The following is a 26184-nucleotide window of genomic DNA, read 5'->3' as shown; positions in this document are numbered from 1 at the left end:
GCCATGCTATCGAAACTCCCATCGTGCTCCTTATACTCTGTACCCTCCAACTCTCTTGGCTCCAAAATCATTACCTTGTATATTTCAGGTCTTTTTTGGTCTTGTTTTTGGTTTTTTTGCTTTTCTTCAAAGCTTTGCCACCACTAATATTTTTATCTACAAATACTTGTTATACTTGTGTAACATTTCTTTCCCCCTCAACATTGCTTTCAAGGTTAGCTTCAGTGGTAGTTGTAGAATGCATTTATTTTTGATTGCTGTGCCACAGGGCATCCATTTCCTTATTGATGGACATTTGGTTGTCTTTGTTTTACCTGTTTCAAGCAGTGCTGACCTGTACATCCTTGTGCATATATCTTAAGTCTTAAGGTACTTGGTCATGGGGTCCTTGCTTCATTTTACAATAAGGTTGCCACTAGCTGTATATGACTTGGATTAAAATTAAAAGTGATTTCAGGTAATTTCAGTCCCAAAAGTGCATTAGCCACATTTCAAGTGTTCAGCAGCCTTGTGTAGCTAGTGTAGTGTAGCTGCCTTACTGGACAGTGCAGGTATGTAACATTTCCATCTTAGCCGAGAGTTCAGTTTGCAGTTTTCACTCATCTTTGTATCTCCAGTTCTCAGCATGGTGCAGGAGCCGCATAGGTCCTTGGTAAGTTGGACTGTGCTGGTCATATGTGTGGGAGTGAAACTGCCATGCTGTGGCTCGTCACATCTTCACCTCCACTGGATAATGCCAACTTGTTTTCCAAAGTGGTATGTCAATTTACACTCCCACTAGTTGTGTGTAAGAGCCCTGGTTGCTCCATATTTTTGACTTGGCACTGTCAGACTTTTCAGTTCTTGTCAGGCTGGTCAAGTGTCTTTTGAAGGCAGCCCACAGTTTACACAGACAGCAGAGAGCTCGTTCTTCTAGTTTTATAGAGCCCAGCACCAGCTAGTGAAGAAGGTCCCACCTGTAATGAGATCATCTGGGGAGGGCTAGAAATGGTTCCTGTGCTGCCTAAAATAGAGAACCAAAGTCCAGCAGAAGTGAAGGAGAGAGAGAAAGCAGCAAGGAGCAGATTCTCATGATTGAAAACTCCTCTTTGCTTTCTGTGCCATTTCTGTCTGATAGCAACATTTTTAACAATATAGTGTGTCATCAGAATAATAAATCTCCTTTGTTACTGGAGTTAATTCTGCATTTGAATTTTGACTCCAGATTTATTTCAAGCTTGGATTTGGGGAGGGCCTGCAGAGCACTAAAGCCTTGGGCATTGCCTTTTCCTGCTGTTGAAAAAGAGCCCCCTTTCCCCCATACAACATGCAGGTAATGTCTTCTAAGCTTATTTGAAACGACGCTTATCCCTATTATGAATGAGATTAAAAGTTCTGCCCGGGTGTCATTTAGGTTTCAGCCACTTTCAGACAAGGAATAAGAATCAGTCATTAGGCTGCTGTGTGCCTGGTTTGATTAATAAGACAAAGTTTAGGAATTACAGCTTATCTTTAGCACTTACCTTACTAGGACTAATAAAAAGAGCTTTATCTACTCCCACTTCACCCCCCACCCAGAATTTGAAAGAGAAGACATGCAAAAAACTTTCTCCTAGCAACCTGGAATCCCCTTCATCAAAGTTATGACAGATGGTGGTTTGTGCTGCTTTGCTGTAGCATGATTTGGTGGAACACAGCTAATGCTAACCACGGGGAGGATGAAAGGAGTCATACCCCCAGCCTCTTTTGCGGGCTGTCCTGTTTGCTGAGGACCTTGGGGAAGAGTACGAGGGCTAGGGAGGTACAGGTACAGCAGTTGACATTTACTCCTCACTTAGTCCTGTGTGTTGGGCATCATTGTAAGCGCTCTTCTCCCCATTTTAGAGACTGGAAACAGGAAACAGTGGCTAAATATCTTCTCCAAGGCTTCACGGCTAGCATGTAGTTAATTCAGGCTTGAACCTTAGTCCTTTTGACCCTTAAACCCTGCTGAGATTATCCTGAATCTTTTACCAAAAAGAGATGAGGAGAAGGGCTGGGAAAAGTACCAGGTGAGACATAGAGGGAACAGAACGTCTTCCTTCCTTTTGCTTTGTGACCGGGAGATCAGGCAGGAAAAGGAGGGGCTGGGCCTGCAGTGGCTGGCGTAGGTGCCGAGCCAGAGTGCAGTTCCCGGATTCTTCTGCAGCACTGCTCGTAACTGTGTGTTCTGGAAGGAGGGAGAAGATTCCACTCCTCCAGGAGCAAGGGAGAGACAGTGAGTGAGGAAAAATAGGTGCAAAATGGCAAGTGATGAGGAACACTGCTGAAGCTAGACTTTAAATTCACGGATGCCAGTCGCTACTAGATGTGCGGGTTCTTCCAGAGTATACTTTTAAGTGAAAGCGAGATTAACGGCTGGTTTCTGCACCGCCCTGAACTTCTCTCCTGAAAGCTAGATGATTTTAGTGCCTCCTGCTATAGGTTTGGCAGAGCTTCATGATGACCTAGATCACATTTCTACTTAGGATTTTTAATCCATTCATGGGAATACATTTTATTTGTGGTTCCTTGTTTGTTACTCCTCCTAGTAAGTAGTTGTTATTTGACTACTTGAAAATTCCATTACTGTAACTCAGGTGGGGAGGATTTTTGATGTTTTCTTGAATAACAGTTCTAGTTGTCTTTTTTGAAATAAATGGTAGTTAAATCAGGCCAGAGCACCAAGAGCTCAGCTGCGTCTCAAGGACCGACTCGTGCCAAACAAACTTACAAGAAGCTAATACATCCAGAATGCCAAATTGATAATGAGAAGTAGAATGCCAGGAAGACTGAGACACTTGGGTCAGCTGGTCACGGTGTTCTTTCCCCATAGTGGAAGCTGCCTTGGAAACCAAGTTATTTCAGGTTGCTTGTTAATCATGGAATCTACGTAAGGCAAGTGGCTGGGTGAATTTAATGACTAACATTACGGAGTCTGATCTACCCACCTCCACTCTTGGGCAGTGATTATTTAGCATTTCACCCTTTCCCTCTGCATGGTGCTGGAGACATTGGGAAGCTCTGACCCCTTGGCTACTTCCTTATTTTCTAGGTTCCTTATTAGATAACATAATGGTCATGAGCATAGACTCTGGGCTTCAATCCTAACTCTGCCATTGCCTAGTTGTGTGAATTAGTCAAGACCCTTCATTCTTTTTTTCTTTTTCTTTACCTTTATCCTTTTGTTTTGTTTTGTTTTGTTTTTGGTTCCCCTTCTTTTCATTTATAAGTTAAACATGATAATAGCAGCACCTACCTCACAGAAGATGAAATAAGTTAGTATCTGTGAAGCACAGAGCAAAAGTGCCAGACTCAGAGTCAGCTCAAATTAAGTCTTACCTACTGTTATTAATAATGTAATTATTAATATTATCGGTCAGGACTTTTTAAAATTTCAAATGACAGAAATCTAATTTGAACAAATCTTTTTTTTTTAAAATTTATTTATTTGATAGAGAGAGACATGGCTAGAGAGGGAATACAAGCAGGAGAAGTGGGAGAGGGAGAAGCAGGCTCCCCACTGAGCGGGGAGCCCAATGTGGCCCAATCCCAGGACTATGACCTTAGGGGAAGGCAGACGCCCAATGACTGAGCCACCCAGGCGCCCCAATTTGAACAAATCTTAAATAAACAAAAAAGGGAGATTCCACTATCTACCGTTGATTTTCGTTGTTTGTGGTAGTTACTTTCCACAAAGCCGCTGCAAACACTGAATTCATGAGTACTGAGCTATGACTTCTCTAGAGATATGGGATAAGTGAGGTTCCTGCTAAGAGCCTCTGCTTAGTGGATCCATGTATAACCTCATTTTGTGTGTGTTTTATGTGTATTTCTCTTTAGGCACCTAGGTTATTTATGTATATATTTTTCTTTTTTTTAACAAATGATCAGTTTGTATACAAGTGATCTCTCTCTCTCTCTCTCTCTATATATATATATATATATATATAAACATTTACAAATTATATATATATTTACAAATGATCAATTGTAGACAATGTTTCTTTATGACAAAACACTAGCCAAGAGAGTTTTTAGCATTTTTCAGATCCGTGGTAATGTGACGGTGTTTCCTTTGGCTCTCAGCCTGCCAGCAGTGCTGTCCACCATGCATGCTGCTCATCTCATGAATCCCCAGATTCAGCTACTTTTCCGTCTTCCCTGGGGCTTCCATGTGCACTGTATGGGTTACAGTAGCACTTTCCGCAGCCACTATGTGTAGAGATCAGTGAATTACTTCTTCCTTTCCTTAGATACATCCCATGCTTGATGGAGTATCATCGAACTCACAGCCGCTAGCAGTGTCCCTCAAGCTTGAGGGAAGCTCGTCTAACCCATGTGTTTTCTCTCTGAGCTATAGCACAGCCTTCGTGGACTTAGGAACACTGGGCAGCTCCAGTGATGTGCTTGGGGGCATTCTAAATAGCAAAATCACCAAAAAAAAAAAAACTATAAAAATCTGAAAAGTGTGGCACAAAATAGATGGCAGAAAGACCACATCTTTACAGTATGAGAGTTGAAACGAGAAGGCAGAGCATCCTCTTGTTCGACTTCGGCTGGGAACGTGCGCCTGGGTGACTCAGATTTTTCTCCTCTCTGCCCCGATCTGAGAATGGCTGCGGAGATGCTCCAGGTATTGCTCGTGGATTACAAATACATTGAGTGAGTAGGTAGATTCGTGTGCATGGAGTCCATGAATAACGAACAGCTGCAGCTAGGAAGAGGGAAGGGGGTGGTCCTGTCATCAGGCAAGGGGGGGGATCCCCCTCTAAGGAACAGTACTGGGACTTGTTCTGTCTCTTGTGTTTGAAACTCTGGCTGGGAGAGTTGTAATGTCTCAAAGGCATCCTCGTGTGGCAGGGGACGGAGCTTCCAGCAGCTTCCGTCATCCTTCAGAGGCAAATGGCAGTTCAGTGACTCTTATCCTATCCCTGAACCAATCACAATGGCTCAGGGGGCGTTGGTTTGCTGCGGTCATGTCTTGTGGTTTACAGGTGGCCTTCTCTGGCTTGGTGGGGGTCATGTGTATGGCTTGTAGGGTTTTTTTTTTTTTTTTTTTTAAAGATTTCATTTATTGGGGTGCCTGGGTGGCTCAGTGGGTTAAGCCTCTGCCTTCGGCTCAGGTCATGGTCTCAGGGCCCTGGGATCAAGCCCCGCATCGGGCTCTCTGCTCTCCCTTCCTCTCTCTCTCTGCCTACTTCTCTGCCTACTTGTGATCTCTGTCTGTCAAATAAATAAATAAAATCTTTTTTAAAAAATTTATTTATTTATTTGAAACAGAGAGAGAGACCCGGGCCAAAGGCAGAGGCCCAACCTACTGAGCCATCCAGGCACCCCTGGTTTTTTAAAAACATTTTATTCATTTATTTATTTGATGGAGAACACGAACAAGTAGAGGGAGCAGCAGAGAGGGAGGGAGAAGCAGAGAGAAGCTCAATCCCAGGATCCCAGGATCATGACCCGAGCCAGCAGCAGCCACTTAACTGAGTGAGCCAGCCTCGTGCCCCTGGAGTGGTGTTCTTTGATTGGTTTGGCCAATCTTATCCTTGTGCAAGAGAGCAGTGAATTTTTGTTACTAGGTGAAGAGGGACTTGGATAAGAAAAAGCAGTTGATAACACCCTTGAGGAATATTTTTTAAACCTTTATTATTCAGAAAGATTGCATCACATTGAGTTGCAGCTTTATTTTAGGTTAGGTGGTTTTCAGCCATGTGCCTTCCCCTGTTTGATGAGTAGTGTTCCTTGTATGAATATACTATAATCTGTTTATCCAGCTTCCTGTTGATGGACATTTGGGTTTCTGCCATTTTTGTTTAGTATGAATAAAGCTGCTGCGAGCATTGTTTGTAGATCTTCTTGCAGACATACAATAATAGCTTCTTGATGTCATATTTTTAGATGCACTCTTTGTACTTGGCTGGTTAGGGGATGGCTTCATGCTACAGCTGCCCAGTCTCAGCCATTATCTCTTAATTCTGACTAGTTTCACTCTTAGAGGGCAACTTTATTTTCAACTTTGCAGGGCATCCTGTATTGTATCCTGACGACAGTTAGTTGTTCTGCAAGTAATTTTTGTGTCCTTGCCCCTGTAGGTGACTGGTAAATCTGCTTGGGTAGCGTGCAGCCCAGTGGAGAAGACTGTGGAAATTGGCATCAGGCCTAGATTCGAAGCCTGGTTCTGGCGCCTTCTAGCTGTGTGACCTTGGGCATGCTTCTCAGTCTCTCTGAGGCTTGCTTTACCTGAAAATGAAGCTAAAAATAGTACTTATGGCACACGGTTGTTGTGAGGATGAAATAATATAAAATGCTTATTAGCACAGCGACTGTTGTGTAGTAAGCTCTATGATGCTGCTTATGTAATTATTGGTAGCTGGGATAAGGTGAATTCATGAAACATTAAAAATGATGAGAGAAGTGAGTTGGGAAAATTAAATTATGAAAAGCTTATGTGATTTTGCTGGTCTTTTAACATGTATATCCTACCCCCCCCCAGCTTGTGTTTCATCTTATGTCCCTTTGTAATTAACTCAAAGAATAACAGTTAAGCTGAATATCCTTTTAGTTCGAGAGTCTAGACAAGGAATAACAATCTTGGGAAGAAACAGAACTTTGTAATTAAGAAAGCATCTTGAGATTCAGTTTTATATTTTATTTTGAGTTTTCCATACCTTTCCTGAAAGCCTTAGGAGTTCAAAGAATAAGTCAGATAACATTACTATAGGTAGTCAAATAATATTCTCTTGTATGGAAGTGCCCCATTTTGTTGATCCATTCCTCAATTGATAGGTATTTGGGTTTATTCTTGCCTTTTGGTATTACGAGTAATGCTGCTATGAACACCTGTATACTAGTTTTTTGGTTTTTTTGTTTTGTTTTGTTTTTTAAGATTTATTTGAGAGAGAGCGAAAAAGAGCATGCATGCACTTGAGCCTGAGGCAAGGGGAGCAGTAGAAGATCAAGCAGACTCCCTGCTGAGAAGGGAGCCTGACACTGGACTCAGCCTCAGGAACCTGAGATCATGACCTGAGCCAAAGTCAGACGTTTTACTCACTGAGCCACCCAGGTCCCCATTCTGGGCAAGTTCTTGTGTGGATATATGTTTGCAGTTCTCTTGGCTATACACCTAGGAGTGAAAGTTGTATATATATTTAGGCTTTTGACAAAGTGCCAGAATATTCTCCAAAGGACCAGCACATTTTTTACGTTCCTCCCAGCAACCTAGAAGTCTCTCGTTTCTCCACATGCTCACCAACATTTGTTATTATCTGTCCTTTTGATTATAGCCATTCTAGTGAATGTGAACTGGTAGAGAGCAATGAGATTTGGGTTTTGTTTATACTGAAAGGGAAGTATAAATTTCTAAAAGGTGGGGAAACTTTGGACTGGAGTCAGCAGCGATCAGCCAAGAGTTGATTGAGTAGCTGCTAAAGCAAAGAGGTCTCTTATACTGGGGTCCCTAATTAAGGGAGTTAAAATCTGGCTGAAGAGTTAAGATACAGAGAAAGTCTCCCATCAAGGCAAGACAGTAGTTGTGTCAGAGGGATGCAGGCCACCTGTGGCTGGCTGGAATGACCCCTAGAGGGTTTTAGGTAGGAAGTGAAGCTTGACTCAGAGCCACAAGGATGAATAAGAAGAAATGACAGAGAAGATAACATTTTTTTCTTCATTTTTTGTTTTTGTTTCAAGTGGTGAATTATTACTATCCAAGCTAACCTAAAGGAGTTAATTAGTTCAAAAAATTTCAAAACATGAAATAAGCAGAAAACTCAAAAGGGGCACGGTGAAACGACAAGATGAAGTTAGTAGGATAATTTCCAGACTGTTATTGCCATAATGGTTTGCAAATATTGTTTTAGCGAGTCTCCTGTACTCGGGAGTTTCTTATCAGCGATCTAAAAGTCACATTCTGTCTGTGTTCACTATTCATTTATACAAACAAAATTTGTTTAGAAATGTTTTTTTAAACTCCTACTGAAACACAAAAATAGCATCATTACTGTAAATATTTTCCATGATATGAATATGTATTATTTTGAGATGCAAGGTATCTGAAGAATATTAAGAGGAGTGTTTTTTTTTTTTTAATGATTATATTTATTACTTAAAAGTGATTTTCTCTGACCCGTTTTTTTTCTTTAACCTTTTTTTACAGAACTCTCTTCTAGGCTACATGACTCCCTGAAGGATCAGAACAATGTTATGTTGGGGATATTGGTCTCTGGGCCAACCTGGGATCAGTACCAACCTGCAGGGGATTGTGGCCGAGCCACAAGTGTGTGGATTCATATCCGATAGAAGCGTCAAGGAAGTGGCCTGTGGAGGAAACCACTCCGTGTTCCTGCTGGAGGATGGGGAAGTTTACACCTGTGGTTTGAACACCAAGGGGCAGCTGGGCCACGAGAGGGAAGGAAATAAGCCAGGTGAGCACGCCTAGTCCGCCTCCATGATTGGTGAGAAAGGCTGAGGAAAGGGGGGATAGCGGGTTGAAGATCATCTACCCAGTCGATTACCTGCACCTCCCTGGTGCAGGGATCCTTACTGTTTGGAACTTTTGTGTTCAAATCAAGTCCTTTTGTGAGATATCCTTTTTTGTCTTATTAGATAACGTATGTAATATCATTGGCCAGGGGAGGGAGGTTGATGAGTTAGTTCAGAGTTAGAGAAGGATTTTCCCCAGTAATCGAATGCTGCGACAGTATGTTCATTTTGTGGATTTGTAACCCTCACACAGTCAACATCAGAAACGTTTTCCCTGATTGCGTATTCACTCACCAGTTTTTGGCAACACACTTTCCGGTAGCATTGTGGGATGAGCACTGTGCTGGGTATGAAGAGATAGGTGAATGGGAGGTGGTTATGGTGTGGCTGTAGGAATTCCCCGTGGAAGGATGTGTGAGGTAAGTTGAAGACTATGCTGGAAGGAGCCAGGGAGCAGGACCCATTCTGCCTTCGGGGGTCAAGTAAGAGGCACAGTTGGACTTCAGCAAGTGTGTGTATGCATGCCTTTGGCAGGAACACCCAGTTATTGCTCACACCTGAGTGTACCCTGTGACTTTTTTTTTTTCTTTTTTTTTTTTTTTAAGGCATAGCTGTCAAGGTGCCATCCTTGTTGAGGGAATGTTGAATAGTGTGGCAAGACGTGATGGAAGGTGCAAGGGGCTGTACATATAGGGTCTGTCCAGTGATTTCAGTTTATTTTCTTTCCACTTTTTCTGCGTGAGTTTGACCTTCAGTATAGATGTAGCAAGAATTTATGAGGTACTTTCTCGTCTTGGATTTTTGGAAGGGGTGGTGATGATGTTTAAATGGGTCTCCCTTTGGTGAGAAATGATAAGGAAATGTGTTCAGTTGTGTCCGTGTTGTGTTTTTTACACTAATGTGGGTGTGTGTCATTTTGTTGTTACTTCTTATCTTTTTTATTCAATCCAAATCAAGTGAACGTACAGAAGCTTCAGTAAAGAACAGCCTTGGTTTTTTTTTTTCTAGATAATTTTACTTTTTTGTGTTTGTCTAGGAGGGTCAGTTTGGCATCAGGATGAGCTCAGTTTTTTCCATGACACATTGTCTCTCTCCTTTCTCATATTTATTCCCTCCCATAGCAAGTGGCTGTGTTCCATAGTTCACCTGCCCAAATGTCAGTATTAATTTATAAATTAATAATTTGACCATTGGATAAAGGGCTGTAGAGCTTCTTCTTCTTTTTTTTTTTTTTTAAAGATTTTATTTATTTATTTGACAGAGAGAGACAGAGCCAGAGAGGGAACACAAGTCGGGGGAGTGGGAGAGGGAGAAGCAGGTTCCCTGCTGAGCAGGAAGCCTGATGCGGGGGTCCATCCCAGGACCCCAGGATTACAACCTGAGCCGAAGGCAGACGCTTAATGACAGAGCCACTTGGGCACCCCCGAAGAGCTAATCTTAAGCAAAATTATGAAGTATGTGAAGTATGATTTGTGGGCTCCTTCCCCATTCTTTGCCTCAAGGTTCCCTCATTGGAGCCCTCCCTAAGACATCCCATCAGGCCTACTCACCTGGAGCAAATCTCAATGTTCTGTCAGGGCTTTATGGACCCTGGGCTCTTAGGATTTCAAGGAAGGAGTTTGTAGCATGGGCCATATGTTTGTATACCTTTATATGTACAATGTTAGTAGATTCTGTTATTCATTAAAATAAAAATTCGATAATGGTGCTGCCAATTCCTAATTGAATTAATAATTCCTATCCATTATGTGTTTTACCAATGAACATAAAAGTATAATATGTGGGAAAGTTTTTTGATTTCTAAAAATGGTTTTCTTTTTGGAAAAGAGTAAAAACTAAGGCCTTCTTTTCCTTCCCTCTGTTAAAACTCACATGAAGTTCCTATTCTTGCCCCAAGTGAGAGCCGGAATCTAACCATTAATGCCTAGAGAGGGATTAATGGCAAGTCACAGTCCCAGAGCTCACTTCTTCCTGTGGGAATGCGAACGCTCAGCCAGGACGTAAAGGCCTTTAAGGCCCATTTCGTACCAATGATCCTCGAAGGGTTTGTCCTCACGATGGCCAGCCTCGGAGGGAGGATTTTGGGGCCCAGGAGGAGATCTTTCCAGGATTGCAGAGATGACGCAGTTAGGGTGGACTCTGGAGTCAGGCAAAGCTGGTGTAGGTGTTACCGGTCTCTGACTGCGTTTCTGAGCTCAGTTCCCTTTCCTGTAAAAGGAGACTGACTCCCTGTTGTCAGGTAGCTCTTGACGCAGTAGATTCAAATGGTAAAGACAACTCAGCAAAGCTACCAGTGCCTGGGAAGGCTGCCCTGCTTCCCCCTCCTGTCTGTCTGCTCTGTGACTCTGCCCTCTGTGGAGGCCTCTCCCACCCCACCTTTGTCTTAGAAGCTGGGGTGAGAGGATCTGACCTGGGGTGGCTGGTTAGAAAGGAAACAAAAAGCTTGCAGTCCAATGATCGCAAGGACCCGTGGGAGGCACCATGGTGAACGCATCTCAGTGCGATGCGACATTGTTCCGGAGGAGCCTCCTGACAGCTCCGTGGAGCTGGCGGTGGGTGGTCTGTGGGCTCTGGGAGTGAGTGAGCAGGAGCAGTCCCGCTCTCGCCTGCACACTGGGTCAGGTCAATGCCTGAGCCTGCAGCCGCTCCCTGTAGGCAAGGCTGAGTGATTGCAAGAGACTTGAGCTAGAGGTGCGTGGAGAAGGCTTTTGGATTCAGCCACAGAATCCAGCCCATGCTTGTAATCTAAATTTGTAATAAGCAAGGTCCTAGTGTAAATTACAGTAGATTCCAGAAACTTCTGTTGTTGGTTAAGCTTGTCTGTTAATTATAAACTCCATAGCAGCTGTGGAATAGTTCTTCTTTGAATGGAAAGATTATGTGGGTGGGCACCTCCCTCTCTTTTAACTTTTTTTCATTGGTAGGTGTGTTCTAAATTGGGGACTGTTTGGGTTTATTTTTAATGACTGGAAAAAAGAGAATGAGCTTGTTTTCTCCATGTGTTTATTGAGAACTCTGACCTGGAGAGCCACTAGGCAGAGAGGGGAATCAGTGACAGACCCTTTTTCAGGCAGCCACTGCTGGCCCCAGCCCGCAGAAATGCTACTGCCAAGGAACCTCCGTGCTGTTTGGGGAGGGAACTTGATAGAAGACCGCTTTTTCAGGACACTTCTGGGGACAGTGGGCAGGTTTGTGATTTCAATTCCACACCATTGCCCAGACCAAAGGACTTTGTAGGGTGAAGGATTCAAGAGAGTGAGGGGGAAGGAAAGGTGGAAGAAGATGGGGTAGGGGATGCACCGGGATGATGGGATGAGACTCTTCTGTCAGAACATGTTCCTTGAGGGGCACCTGGGTGGCTTAGTTGTTAAGCGTCTGCCTTGGGCTCAGGTCATGATCCCAGGGTCCTAGGATTAGGCCCACATCAAGCCCCTGCTTGGTGGGAAGCCTGTGTCTCTCTGTGTTGGATAAATAAATTAAATCTTAAAAAAAAAGAACATGCGCTTTGAGTTTGTCCTGCTGGTGGTTCAGCTTGTACACACTGTCTCTAATTGGCATGGTTGCAAGGGACACAAACTCATTTTTTGAGGAGGAATCCTATACCTGTGACATAGCAGTGGTAAAGCACTCCACAGTGATTTTAAAGGGTTTCTTTTTTTCTCTCCTTGAGAACATGTAATAGTTACCTATTACTTTTGCTGTTCCTGAGGCTACTGTACTTTTCTTGTCATCTCATTTCTCTTATTTCTTAGTACTTATGTGACCACCTTCCTGTGTGTCTCCGTGTGTGATGAAGAGAGGGCATTTCAAGGACACAGCAAATCCTGAAACTCCTGGATATGAAGTTCTGAGATTTTCCCAGTGTGTTGGGCAGCCGGGGCTTCTAGCTTAGATGTCTCTGTGACGCATTCATTTGTGCTTTGGCCAAAGGCAAAGAGCCCTGTGATTCCCAGAAACATTTTTTATGGGCAGAATTTCAATGTCCCATCTAAACTCAATGTCCCACTTAAAAAAAAACAAAACCAAAACCAGCTGAATTATAACTGTTCTGTATGACTTTTCTCTCCCTCATTCTCCGCATCACATTGTGATTATCAACCTTACCTCTCCTCCCAAATCAGGGATAGTTTCAGTGATGAAGGGCATTGTGGGATTATTACTAATTTCCTCATGTTTTTGCCCATGAATTCATCTCCTAATTTCTGACAATATAGTCACAGAATTACAGGAAGACTTGTGTGCCTCCCCTTCTTTTTAAATTTTTAATTTTTTCCCCTTTCTTAAGACAGCAAGCAAAACATGAGTTTTCTCCCCCCAAATTATGATATTTTTATAAGTAAAGTGACTAAACTATAACTGAACATTAAGCACATCTTGAAATATTTTTTGAACTAAAATAGAAATTGGTTGCCCGTAGGAGAAAAATTCAAGAATTTTACCTTTGTTTACTCTGCTTCTCTTATTCCCACCCAGCCACATTGTCAGCACTGTATTCTTCAGACAAACCCACAGGTCTCCTCTCTTCATGCATACTCAGATTTTTCATACGGGGATTTTAGCTTCAGCTCATCCTTATGTTATTCGGGATATCTGCATTTATGTAAACCTCTTCCAGCCTTTCTTTCTGTTTTGAGTAGGCAAGAACTATGGTAGGTGCAATTATTTCATCTAACTTCGCAATGTTAAATTTTTCAAATTCTGCATTGACATTCTGGGAAGCCTTTTCATAGGAAACCTCAAAGGTAACCATTTATAAGTAGACTTTAACATTTCTGTGCAACCGGGTTTGATTCCTGTCTATGATTGGTTCCTTTTACTTCCTTGCAGGCAATTTAATCCAATTCACATTCACATTTTGTATTCAAACTAAGCATTTCCATAATGCCCATTCCCATATGTAACAGCTCTCCCACTGTTTGATAAATGAGGTTTATAAAGCAGAATATCTCAAAAGCGTCAATTTCCAGAGCTGTGGTTGCTGTTAATCCTGGTAGAAGTAACACTTTCAACTAGTTTATCAAGTTACTCTTGGGCATCTGAAGGACGTGGTAACTCGGTCATGTTGATCAGCTTTTGGGGAAAAGCAAACTAGCTGAGTTGAAAGGAAAGGGAAGCCACCCTGTAATGACTTCCCATTACTGAAGTGCCTGTTTCTTCGGGCATGACTCAGAAATAAAAGGCAGAAGGTGCCATAAGAAATGTTCCTATCTCAACACTGTCCTGTTAGGAACCCCATCCCTTTCTCATTAGGGGTGGCAGGTGGTCCAGGAGGCTGTGAAAACCTTTCTGATGATGATGATGACAATGGTGGTGGAAGTCATCAAACCCTATGGGATGTGGTGACTTTCTTTTAGCCGAGTGGACAGCTTTCTAGTTCAGAGGCTGGAACTCAGGAGCCAATGTCATTCAATAATTTTTATTTTCTGGGGTGGGTCATCAAAATTTACTTTTTCCTGTCTGTACTCAGCCTAGTTTCTTTTTCTTTCTCTCTCTCTCTCTTTTTTTTTTTTTTTTTTTGTCAGCCTACTTTCCTTAAAGATACCTGAAAGTTTTAGAAAGTACGTACTTATTAATGAGCATATTCTTTATTTTTTAAGATTTTTAAAATTTTAATTGTTTGACAGAGTGAGCACACAAGCAGGGGGAGCAGAAGGTAGAGGGAGAAGCAGGCTCCTCGCTGAGCAGGGAGGCTGATGGGGGTCTCTATCCCAGGACCCTGGGATCATGACCTGAGCCCCAAGGCAGCTGCTTAACCCACTGAGCCACCCGGGCACCTCGGCATATTCTTTAATGTGAGGTGTTATTTGTGACTTTTAAAAATTTGCAGTGTTACTTTTAACTAACAGTGGTTTGCATTGTGATAAAAGAGATTGAGTTCATTTGTTAATTTAGAAATGGTTAACTATAGGTATTATAATCTCTCTTCCTCTGGATGAGCTTGACATTTTTAAGCTGATTAATCCTCATTATAGTTCTATAAAGTAGGTCAGTATTATATCATCCCAGGTATAGTAAAGGAGAACAGGAAAGGGAGTTGAGTTTCAGTTTTGCTTGGGTGCTGACAGTTTGGTTTTAGTAATCGTAGTATTTTGCTGGCTGCTTGGAAGAAAACAATAGAATTTTATTCTTAAACTGTTTCTCTTGTTTACTTTTAATCTCCCCTCATTCCTTACAAAAGAAACAAAAGGGTATAAACTGGGCTGCCAAGAAGCTTGTGTACTTGCATTTATTGGTTAAATGCCAGATATACTCAGGGTGTTTTGATTAAAGGTAAAGAGAAACAATTAATTCCCTTTTCATCTTTAAAACCATCAGGTGACTGCCAGCCAGTTCTTTTATGCTCTTTTGACTGCCAGATATCTGGGGGAAAAACACACATGATCATTCATATCTCAGGCTGATATATTTTATTTTGCCTTGCAATTTGCCTCTTGTTCTTTATTCCTTTATTTTCTTGAATTACTTCTTATCATTCAGTCATTGATTCAGCTGATATTTACTGAGTGACTAGACTACTAGGTTCCTCATTTGTTGCCGTTACTGTCAGAACACACTGCATTTTAATTAATTAATTAATTAAGAACACACTGCATTTAGTGCAGATCCTACCCTTTGGGAGTTTACAGGCTAGGTGGGGATGTAAAATGTGTTCCTGTTGTTCCTGTAAAGATTACATGATCCCGTTCATTGTGTGTGGAGCGAATGACCAGGGTCCTAAGTGTCCAAATGGGGGTTGTAGTGAAGAGTCAGGTCTGAGTCAGGTTACCCACAGTGCTACATTCACGTTTCTCACGGATGCTATCTTTTACGACCACGCACTTACAAAGTTCAAGTTTATCTTACGTTTGTGAGCTTGTGGGAGGGGGGAAATTTAGCCGTCAGAGAAGGGGCAGTTTTCAGAATGGTGTCATTCTCCAGGGATTTTTCATGACGTTAGTGGGTAAGTCCAGCCTTTGCTTCTGAATTTTTGTGTTGCAGTAACAATTTTGTCATTTTGATGATCTCTGGTATACCTTAGTGGTCTGTGAGCTTGATGGGTCTAGTATAGGTAGAGTGTTTTTGGAAAGTTTATCAGTCTGGATGCTATATGTTTATTTAGCTGGTATTTTACAGTTCTTCAGGAGCTACTGGAATCTGAGTAAATATCCTTCCATAGCATGTAATGTTGATGTCTTTGGTAATTCTCCAGCAGATACACTGTCCCCTCTCCTTGTGGATTTTGGATTAGTTTTTCACTCGTTTTAAGACATGTCTTGCAATTTCTTTACAATTATTAGATGACTCATAGTAGTTGAAATTGTTTTTGTGAGTGATTTTAATTTGGAGTGTTAGCTAATTATGGGAGACAGTCTAATGAGTAAGAGCATGGGCTCTCCACCAAACTTCAATATTGTAATCCTGGCTTTGCCAGTCACTGGTTGTGTGATTCTGGGAAAGTTGCTTAACATCTCTGTGTCCCAGTTTTCTTAGTCATAAAACATGGATAGTAATATCTACATATTAGGATTTCGTCAGGATTTAATAAGTTTATCTCAGGTGTTTGGAATAGTGCCTGGCCTGAAGTTAGGACTCACGTGCTCTCAGTAGTTGTAGTAGTTTGTGGTAACATCTTTCCCTGCAATGTTTTTGATCTTATTATTCTAGCATATTAAATTAATAAATTCATTACATATATATACCTAAAAACGAGTACTTTGATTACTTTTTTAGTAGTCACTATAGGATTTGATGAATGGCCTATACATACAGGGGAGGAAGATGCTATAAACCAGGGTCATTAAGAGAAGCTGCACACATTATGCTAATTTTTGTATTTTGAGTTTTCAAGGATAGTCTTTATTTTCAACTTTTTGGGGTCTTTTACTTTAGGTCCCAAGAAAAAGACCTTGCATATATATTGGGCACTGTATAAAAATGGGCTATCCACATATGGACATATATACATACATGTTCTCTTTATGCCATGGTTAACATTGCCTCCAGCATTCCGGTCCAAAATTGCAAAGGGAAGTGAAGTGAATTAGGCCCCTGTGGACATTACAGTACACTAAGGCTTACTGTGTGATGCTCCTACAGGACTAGAAGTGGTTTGTCAACAGCTAGCCAGGTGATTTGATATTGCCACAGTTCCGGAAAATAGGGTGCAACCGATTTGTGCTGAGCCCACCTGAATTCTGTGTGTGATTACTTTAGGCTTCTTGTTCTCTTTGATGGAGGTAGATCTTTGAGCAGGGATCCAAATGATGTGAAAGAAGGTAAGTGGTTTTCCTTTCTGCATTCTGCGATTGCCTAAGAAGAAATCTCTTTGGAGTCTGAACCTGTCTGACCCTGGCTTTTTTTTTTTTTTAAGTGGGCCTGTGTGTATGGCCAGGATGCTTTCAGCTGCAAGTAACAGAATACTAAGCTGCATTTTTGCAGAACAATGAATAAAACGTAGGCTCTCTTTATAGAAAGTTCTAGGATTGGTTAAAGTAGCACAAGGACACTGTCGGGCTTGCAGGTGCCTGCTGTCTTTTTGTTCTGCCATTTTCAGTCTGTTTTCCTTCTTCCTTGGGCTTTTCCCTTCGTGGTCATTAGGTGACTGCTGCAGTTCCAGGCATCACATTCTCACACAGCTGTATTCAAAGGCAGACGGGAAGGGGAGTTTTCTTTTGTGTCACCTTTCAAAAATGGGGAAAACCTTGCCTAGGACCCCCTTGGCATACACCCTCCTTTGTCTCATGGGCGTGGCCTGGGGTATGGGCCTACCATAGACCAGTCACTGGTGTGCCTGAGTTAGTGAAATAGGAACTATCAGTTTGGCATAGTCAAGTGTCATTTCCTAGGACTGGGGAGGAGCCCAGCAGCCCTAAAGGTTCTAGTGCAAGGAGAAAGTGGGTGATGGCTAATGGGTAAGCAACACACAGCATCTTCCACAAGGCCGATTTCATATTGTGTGCAATCTAGGCTCTCTGACACCTTAAAGTGGAATCATGGCATCTTCCTTTTGCTCATATTCTCATCTGTAGTTCCTTTTATGAAATCAACAGCAACACCTTAACTTTGGCCTTGAACAAAACTGATGGCTGTCATTATGAGGCAATGATTTGGTGGTGTTTAGTATATATGACACAGAATTGGGTATTTCTTTTTTTTTTTTTTTAAGATTTTATTTATTTATTTGACAGAGATCACAAGCAGGCAGAGAGGCAGGCAGAGAGAGAAGGGGGAGCAGCCTCCCCACTGAGCAGAGAGCCCGATGCGGGGCTCAATCCCAGGACCCTGGGATCATGACCTGAGCTAAAGGCAGAGGCTTAACCCACTGAGCCACCCAGGTGCCCCAGAATTGTGTATTTCTTAAGAGTATCTTAGTTTTGTATTTAGGTGCTAATGCATGGTAGGTACATAGGGTAGGAAATGTGTTAAATAAATACAGGTCTCATAGGTTTTACCATTTTGTTATGTTGCTGTATTCTGTATGGATTCTGGGAGATTTCTGGGGTTTGGTCAGTAAAGATCAGAATGATCTTTATTTAAAGAAGATCACAGAATTTTAAGGATGGAGGTTAAAAGAGTGACTTGAATGATCAATAATTCCATTTATGAGGCTTCACAGAACTAACATTGGATTTAGTATCACACAGCAGAACTTATGTATAGGGAGCTACAATAGACTCGGCTACTTCAGCTCAGTAAGCTTTATCAGTTTAACCCATTTTTTTTTTTTTAAAGATTTTTATTTATTTGTGAGAGAGAGAGAAGAAACACGCAGGGGGAGGGGCAGAGGGAGAAGCAGGCTCCCCACAGGGAGCCTGATCTCATGATGTAGGACTCCATCCCTGGACCCTGGGATCATGACCTGAGCTGAAGGGAGAAGGTTATAACTAACTGAGTCACCCAGGTGTCCCCAGTTTAACCCATTTTTAGAAAGACTGCCAAGATCATGAGTATCCTGAGAACAGTGCCTTTAGCAAGTAGTATCATCTGGGTCATGAATCAGGCATTTGTCAACCTAATTTAAAATCATGAAGTAATGCAAACACTAAAGTATACCCTTTCCCATACCTCCCAGCCCTTACCACCACACCTTACCCCAGGGGTAAGTACATTTCCAGGTGACTGTGAATATCCATTTGTTAATAGGATTGATACAAATACTTTCCAGTGACAGTTCTTTTTTTTTTTTTTTAAAACCAGAATGTGTAGGTATGAGTTTATGTATATGGAAGGGGTGGATGGATGGGGGTGGAATATTGTAGTGATGCGGAGTTATGCTCCTTGCCAATTCTCTAGCTCACTGATGTGGTTTAATGTCTTTTGGGTCTGATTTAGAGCCTACATTTATCCCCAAGAGCTTTATCAGCAAGGGTCTGCTTTGCCAATATGTTGTTTTTTGGATGCCATCATTAGCCTGTTGTATGGAAAGTTTAATTTTCTTTCTTGTGATATTTTTCTCCGTTGGTACTCTATCAGCTATTGAAATGAAAACATTTGCAGTGGACTCAGACTTTCAAAGGAATATGATTTACTTCATTAAAATTCAAGAATGAGAACTTTCCATGAGGTCTAGTCACAATAGCATCTCAGCTGTCAGCTCTTTGGGGAGTTGTACATGTTGCTATAGGAAGAGAGTTATAAGGCTCTTTTTTTCCCCCTTAAGGTGACTACACTAACAGTGACTATATTTCTTGTGCTGTCATTTTCATTGCCTTGACTTATTCATTCTGTAACTGGAAGCCTATACTGCCTACTCCCCTTCTCCCGTTTTGTCGACTGTCCCCACCCCCCTTCCCTCTGGCAACCACCAGTTCTCTGTATTTATGGATCTGGTTCTGTTTTTTTTGTTTTTTTCTTGTTTATTCATTTGTTTTTTAGATTCCACATATAAATGAAATCATATTTGTCTTTCTCTGAATTATTTCACTTAGTACAATACCCTCTAGGTCCATCCATGTTGTCATAAATAGCAAGATCTCATTCTTACGGCTGAGTAATATTTTACTATATGCGTATACACCACATCTTCTTTATCCATTTATCTATCAATGGACACTTGGGGTGCTTTCACATCTTGGCTATTGTAAATAATGCTACAGAACACAAAGGGGAGCATATGGCTTTTCTAATTAGTGTTCTTGCTTTCTTTGGGTAAATAAATACCTACTAGTGAAATGAATGAAATTTTTGTTTTTAATTTTTTTGAGGTGCCTCTGTACCATTTTCCATAGTGGCTGCACCAATTTCAGGCTTTTATTTTTTTTTAAACCTCTTTTCAAAGTCATATTAATGAGAGCTTGCAGAGAATTCTTAACCATTTAAAGAATCTTTTTCCCACTTGGCATGGATTTGTGTTTAATGTCCTTTATCACGTGAGAAGACTTTCACTGATCGGTTGCATCGACCTAGTGCTGTATGGATAGTGCTGATCGTGGTTGAACAGATTGAGCTGAATGAGACGGCAGGTTCTCCGTTTTGCCTCTACGCAGAGGCTGTGGGGCACAGAAATCAAAGTAGCAGGGGAGCATGGGGCTCACTATGGCCTTAGAAGCAACTTCCCTGGTTTCTTTTAAGGAGTCGTGGGCTACTTGCTGATGGGCCGCTGTAGGTCTCCTCCAGCCCAGCTGAAAGTAAGAATATTGGCCACCAGGAGAAGAGAAAGGAAAGGTAGGAAAAGTGGAGCTCGCAGTCATGCTGAGCTCAGCAGGAGGCACAAGTGAAGGGCTCTTTTTCTTCACCTGGAGGAAAGAATGCTGAGGTAATTATGGAATGTTTTTGGTTGTTTACTGTGGGGTGGCACGTGGTAGAGGTGCCCCAAACTGGCTAGTCATTCTTGGGGAGTTGGAAGTTCTTGTGTGGTGTCATTCTGAGTGTTAGCCCATGCTTTTCCTTTCTTTCCGTTCTTTGTTCTTCATTGAAGATCATTTCTGAAGCACAGAAGCTTTGGTATTTAGTATTTCCACGTGGAGACATTAGTGGTGAACAGTATATGAGTATACATTTTCTGGCTATTTTATGCTGTCCTTTTGGTCACTGCATATAATTCAGATCAACTGGATGCCTCTCTCTTTACATTCTAGCTTGTCGTAAAGCATTGGCTGCCTTCTTACATGGAAGAGGACTCATCTATAGGCTTTGTAAAGCTTTCGCAAATAGCTACTTTTTATATTTCTAAACTGACATAAGGTGATTAGGAGTAGAAAGGGGTGGGCCAGGCCCCAGAGACTGGTACGTGATATTTCTTTTTCCCCGACTGTTCTGTCTCTCTGTGTCTCTGTGTCTCTGTCTCTCTCTCTCTCACACACACACACACACACACGTGCATCAGGAGCACAGGTTGAAGGTGGGGAGAGTACTAGTATACTTCACCTGGGATTGGGCAGGACCACTGGACCCATAGAATTTCTTTCTCTGGTCACTGTATGAGCTCAAGAAGAAACCAAACTCCTAGTCCGTTTCTTCACTGCCCATCCTTTTGGTAAATCACTTTATGAATGAGCATTTACCAGCCTTGATTTAGATATTTAGGGTCAGAAAAACACTATTTCAAATTTGTCCACAGTTTAAATGTGCCATTGACTTTGGCAGTGTTTCAGCTAAACAGAGCTGTCTAGAGACCTTCTTAGGACTGACCCTCAAGTGTCAGTGTTGGGGGTGGTAGTGGTATCAGGCTTCAGTGCATGTGGATGAAACCAACCAGTGAAAGCTCTGGGACAAGAAAGACTGGAGGGAGCCCAAGACTCAAATGAATTCTTTTTGGTTCTAGTTTAAGTGCCTCCTCTCTGTCCCTAGCCCTGGACTGGTTGTCATCATGACCAGACCAGAGCCACAAATCTAGAAGCTGCCGTCGGTCATCCTTCACTTCTGTTGTTCCTCTTCCCTTATGGAATTCTTGACTTGGAATTTTGTATGTCTCAGTCTTGTGTAATTTGCATTTTTCTATTAAGGACGAGGGCACTTTACACTTTTATGCAGAATTTATTTTTGGTCAAGATTGCGTGGTTGCCCAGGTGAGTCGGGCATATGATACCAGAGCATTTCAGTGGGAAAGGATAGTTTACTAAATAAGTGGTGTTGATATAGTTGGCTGTTTATCTGCAAATAGACCCAGACCCCCTAGCTCCTTCCTTAGTCAAAAGTAACTTCTAGATGTATGAAGGACGTAAATGTAAAAAATAAAACTATGAAAATGATAGACAAAAATTAGGGGGATGTGTTTAGAATTGGGGATTCTAAAGTGAGACAGGTGGTCCAGAAACCATAAAGGAAATGATTGGCAGATTTGCATGAAATTAAATTTTTTTTCTGTGGTATAAGGCATTCATGAACAAAACCGAAAGGTCAATCTAGACTGAGAGTAATCATGCCATGAATTGCCAGATGAAAGTTTCGTATCTCAAGTATAACAGAGCATCTTCAAGTTGTTAAGAAAAAGATAAGCAACCCTGTCATAAAATGGACATTTTACAGAGAAGCACTTACAAATAGCCAATGAATAGATGCAGATATGTTCAGGGAAATGAAGATTAAAATGAGATACCATTTTTTTTCATCCATATGATTGGCAAAAAATTTCAGAGAGTAATATCCACTGCTCACCAGTATTGGAAAACGGGCGCTATCCTGTGCCAGTTGAGAGAGTGTGGGCTGCTGCAGTCTTTTTGTAAATCAGCTCGCTGTATTTAGTAAAATTTAAAATGGTTATACCTTTTGAATAAGCAGTTCTATTTTTAAGCTTCCTTACACAAATAAAAATGCTAATCTATAGCAGAAGGAACTATTTCTAAGGATGCTTACTGCAGCAGTCTCTCAGTGGCAGAGTAATGGAAACAGCTTTCTCATACTTGAGGGAAGAGGTTGAAGAAATAAAATGGACAGTCACAAGTTCAAGCTTTAGGTGCCATCTTTATACCATTGACCCACAGACCCACAAATATTTCCAGCCTCATTTTCACCAAATTCCAGACTTGGTGTCCATTTAAGTCTCCACTTGGATGAGTAATTGGCATCTTAAATTTAACAGATCCCAAAGCCAAACCTTATTTTTCCCCTCAAGCCTGTTCCCCACCTTACTTTCTCAATTTTTGTAAATAGCAGTTCCAGTTGTCAGGTCAAAAACCTTGAAGCCATCCCTGAACCCACCTCCCTCACTTCACTATCCTGTGAATTCCTCCCCCTTCCCTACCAACTCCCAGCACCTCCTGTTTCCCTTCCCCACTTTACTTTTCTTCACAGTGTAGACCTGTCTCATATACTGCTTTCTCTCTGTCTTGTCTCTCTCTTATATTTGTTTAAGCTTCGTGAGGATCGAGGCTGTTTTGTGTCTCCCATATACCTAGAATAGTGTCTGGCATCTGTAAGTGCAGCCTTCAGTAATTATTTCTTGAATAAATGAGTGATTATATTGTAGAAAGAAACAAATTGCTAATTAAGGAATATAAAATCTCTTTTTGAATAAGTGAAATCAAGCCAAATAAGTCAGAGAAAGACAAATGCTATATAAGCTCTTATGTGTAGTTCACAAAAAAAAAAAAAAAAAAAAAGGAGAGAGAGAAAGGAAAAACTCAAGCTCAGAAGTGCAGAAGGCACTTCTGAGTGCCAGGGGCAGGGGTAGGAAGGGGTGGGTGAAACAGGAGAAGGTGGTCAAAAGGTGCAAACTTCCGCTTACAAAATAAGTTCCGAGGTTGTGATATATAGCGTAGTGACTTTAGCAGATAATATTGTGTATTTGAAAGTTGCTAAGAGTAAGTCTTGAAAACTCTCATAACAAGAAAAAAAAATGTAATTAAGTATGGTGATGGATGTTACCTAGACTTACTGCGGTGATCTCACGGTATATACAAATATCACATCCTTATGTTGTACATACTCTAATGTCGTATGACAGTTATTCTTCAAATCAGGAAATCTCACTGCAGCTCCCTGAAGAAAAGTCAAGTCACAGCTTTACTGGAAAAAAAATGGTGTCCCTTTGATTTTTCCGTCCTGTGACTCCTCTGTGGAATTTATTTCTAGATAGGCTTATACAGCTTCAGGCATTTGCTTGTTAGCTTGCAGTAATCTCCATGTCTACAGGGGTGAAGCTGTGAGAAAGGAGGGTACTCCTAGAAAGACTGCCTGCACTCCTGTAGGAGATTGGCCTGATTTCCTTTGGGGGAGATGTTTATGAAATCAGTTGAAGTACAGTTGACTCTTGAACAACATGGGTTGGGGGTGCCGACCTTGTGCAGTCAACAATCTGTGTATAACTTTTGCCTTCCCCAGAACTTAACTATTAATAACCTACTGTTGACTGTAAGCATTACTAATAACATAAAACATCAATTAATGTGTGTGTTGTATGTATTATGTACCATATTCTTAGAATAAAGTAGGCTAGAAAAAAGAGAATATCGTTAAGAAAATCATAAGGGAGAGAAAATACATATATACTACCATACTGTATTTGTCAAAGAAAATCCACATGTGAGTGGGCCCATGCACTTCAAACCTATGGTATTTAGGGGTCAACTGTATATTTTTGGTATGGGGGATCCAAATATATTGAGTATTGATATCCTTCAGGTCTTTAGTTCCCTTACCCAAATATTTATTGAGTTTCTTTTCTATCTTAAAACTCGAAGTATTCCAGAATGAGAAGTCATATGGTTACCTCTGTGCTAGATGATTATACTTGCATTGCAGTGACAGACTGCTGACTTAGGCTTGGACCCATCCTCTACCCTGAGACATCTTTGTTTTTAATAATAGCTTTATTGGGATATAATTCACATACCATATAATTTATCCAGTTAAGGTATACAGTTCAGTAGTTTTTAGTATATTCACAAAGTTGTGCAACCATCACCACAGTCAGTTCTAGAACATTTCATCATCCCAAAAGAGACCTCACACCATTAGCAGTCATCTAACTTTTCTCCATGCCCCAACCACTGGCCTTGGGCAACTGCTAATCTACTTTTGGCCTTCACAGATTTGCCTGTTCTGGACATTTTATATAAATGAAATCACACAGTATGAAGTCTTCTGTGACTGGCTGATTTTAATTTTAAGATTTATAGCATATATTTTAATTTCTTTTGTTGACAAATAATATTTCATTGTATAGCTATCCCACATTTAGTTTCTGTGTGGTCTATTGATGGGATTTTAGGATATTATTAATAATGCTGCTGTGGACATTTGTGTACAAGTTTTTGTGTAGATATATGTTTTCATACCTAGGAGTGGAATTGTTTTGTCACAGGGTTAACTAGGTTTAGCTTTGTTGAGGAATTGCTGACTACTTTTCCAAAGTGATTGCACCATTTTACATTCTTGTTAGCAGAGTAGGAGAGTGTGAGAGATTTTTAAAAAATTGAGTCTGTCCATAATAGTGCCTACCTCAAGAGTCCCTGGTACATAGGAAGCCGGGAATAAGTGCTAGAAATTTTAGTACTAAGGATATAGTGGGTGCTTCCTGTGCATAACAGGTTCAGAATCAATGCAGTGTTTTGTGTGGCAAAATGCATATAACGTAAAATTCACTATCCTAACTGTTTTTAAGTGTACAATGCAGTGGTATTAAATGCATTTATAAATGTTATGCTACCATTACCATTATCTGTTTCTAAAATTCTCTTTCCATCTGAGAAGTGAAACAGTCTCATTCCATGTCCCTCTTCCTTCAGGCCCCTGGCAGCCACCATTCTGAGCTCTGATTTTTGAATACTTTAAACTACTTCATTTAAGTGGAATCGTACAATGTTTGTCTTTTTGTGATTGTCTTATTTCATTTAGCGTCATTGCCTCAAGTCTTGTCCATGTTGTAGTATGTGTCAGAAGTTCCTTCCTTTTCAAGGCTGAGAGATATTCCGTATTGTGTTCTACTGCATTTTGTCATCCATTCCTCTGTTAGTGGATGCTTTGGTTGCTTCCATGTTTTAGGTATTGTGAATAATACTTCTAAGAACTGGGGTGTACAAATGTCGTTTTGAGACCCTGCTTTCAGATCTTTTGGGCATATACCCGGGAGTGGAATTGCTATATCATCTGGTAATTCTGTTTTTAATCTTTCAAGGAACCCCCATCCTGTTTTTCATAGGGGCTGCACCATTTTACATTCCTGTGCGCAGTGCACAGGGCTTCCAGTTTCTCCCCATGCTCATCAACATTTGTTATTTTTGTTTTTCTGATAGTAGCCATCCTAATGGGTGTGAGGTGGTATCTCATTATAATTTTGATGTGTTTTTCCCTAATGAGTGGCAGTGTTGAGCATCTTTTCATGTGCTCATGGGCCATTTATGTATCTTTGGAGAAATGTGTGTTCGAGTTATTTCTGCTTTTTGAATTGGGTTGTTTGTCTTTTTTGTTGTTAAGTCTTAGGAGTTTTCTATATATTCTGGATATTATTCTCTTATCAGATAGGCAAGTTCAAAGATTTTCTCCCATTCTGTGGGTTGCCTTTTTATTCTGTTGAAAAGAGTCTTTTGATGCATATATATATTTTTTATTCTCATGAAGTCCAGTTCACCTTTCTGTTTTCTTTTTTTTTCCTGTGCCTTTGGTGTCATAGCCAAGAAATCCAAATGCCAAATCCAGAGTCATGAATAGCTTTTCATTGCAGTCTTTTTTAACATTAGAATTGTTTGGACAATTAAAACACACACACACACACACACACACACAATATGTGGTCTTCCTAAATTTGCTGATTCAAGTAGCTAGGATGGACCCAGGTTTATGCATTCA

The 26184-nt window shown here is 41.1% G+C and overlaps 1 protein-coding gene across 3 annotated transcripts in view; it reads left to right on the top strand.

The window, feature by feature from the left end:
• The window catches only part of HERC3 (HECT and RLD domain containing E3 ubiquitin protein ligase 3), a 123657-nt gene that overhangs the window by 4403 nt on the left and 93070 nt on the right, over positions 1 to 26184 (top strand). For all 3 annotated transcript variants that reach the window (XM_044224518.1, XM_044224519.1, XM_044224522.1), the window contains exon 3: positions 8153 to 8420. In XM_044224518.1, coding sequence (XP_044080453.1) covers positions 8195 to 8420 — 226 coding nt within the window. In that variant the 5' untranslated portion in view covers positions 8153 to 8194. The remainder of the gene's footprint in view (positions 1 to 8152; positions 8421 to 26184) is intronic.

This window comes from Neovison vison, chromosome 11 (genome assembly GCF_020171115.1).
Source record: "Neovison vison isolate M4711 chromosome 11, ASM_NN_V1, whole genome shotgun sequence".
Lineage (NCBI taxonomy): Eukaryota > Metazoa > Chordata > Mammalia > Carnivora > Mustelidae > Neogale > Neogale vison.
The sequence above is the reverse complement of the archived record's forward strand: the minus strand, read 5'-3'. Positions and strand labels throughout refer to the sequence as shown.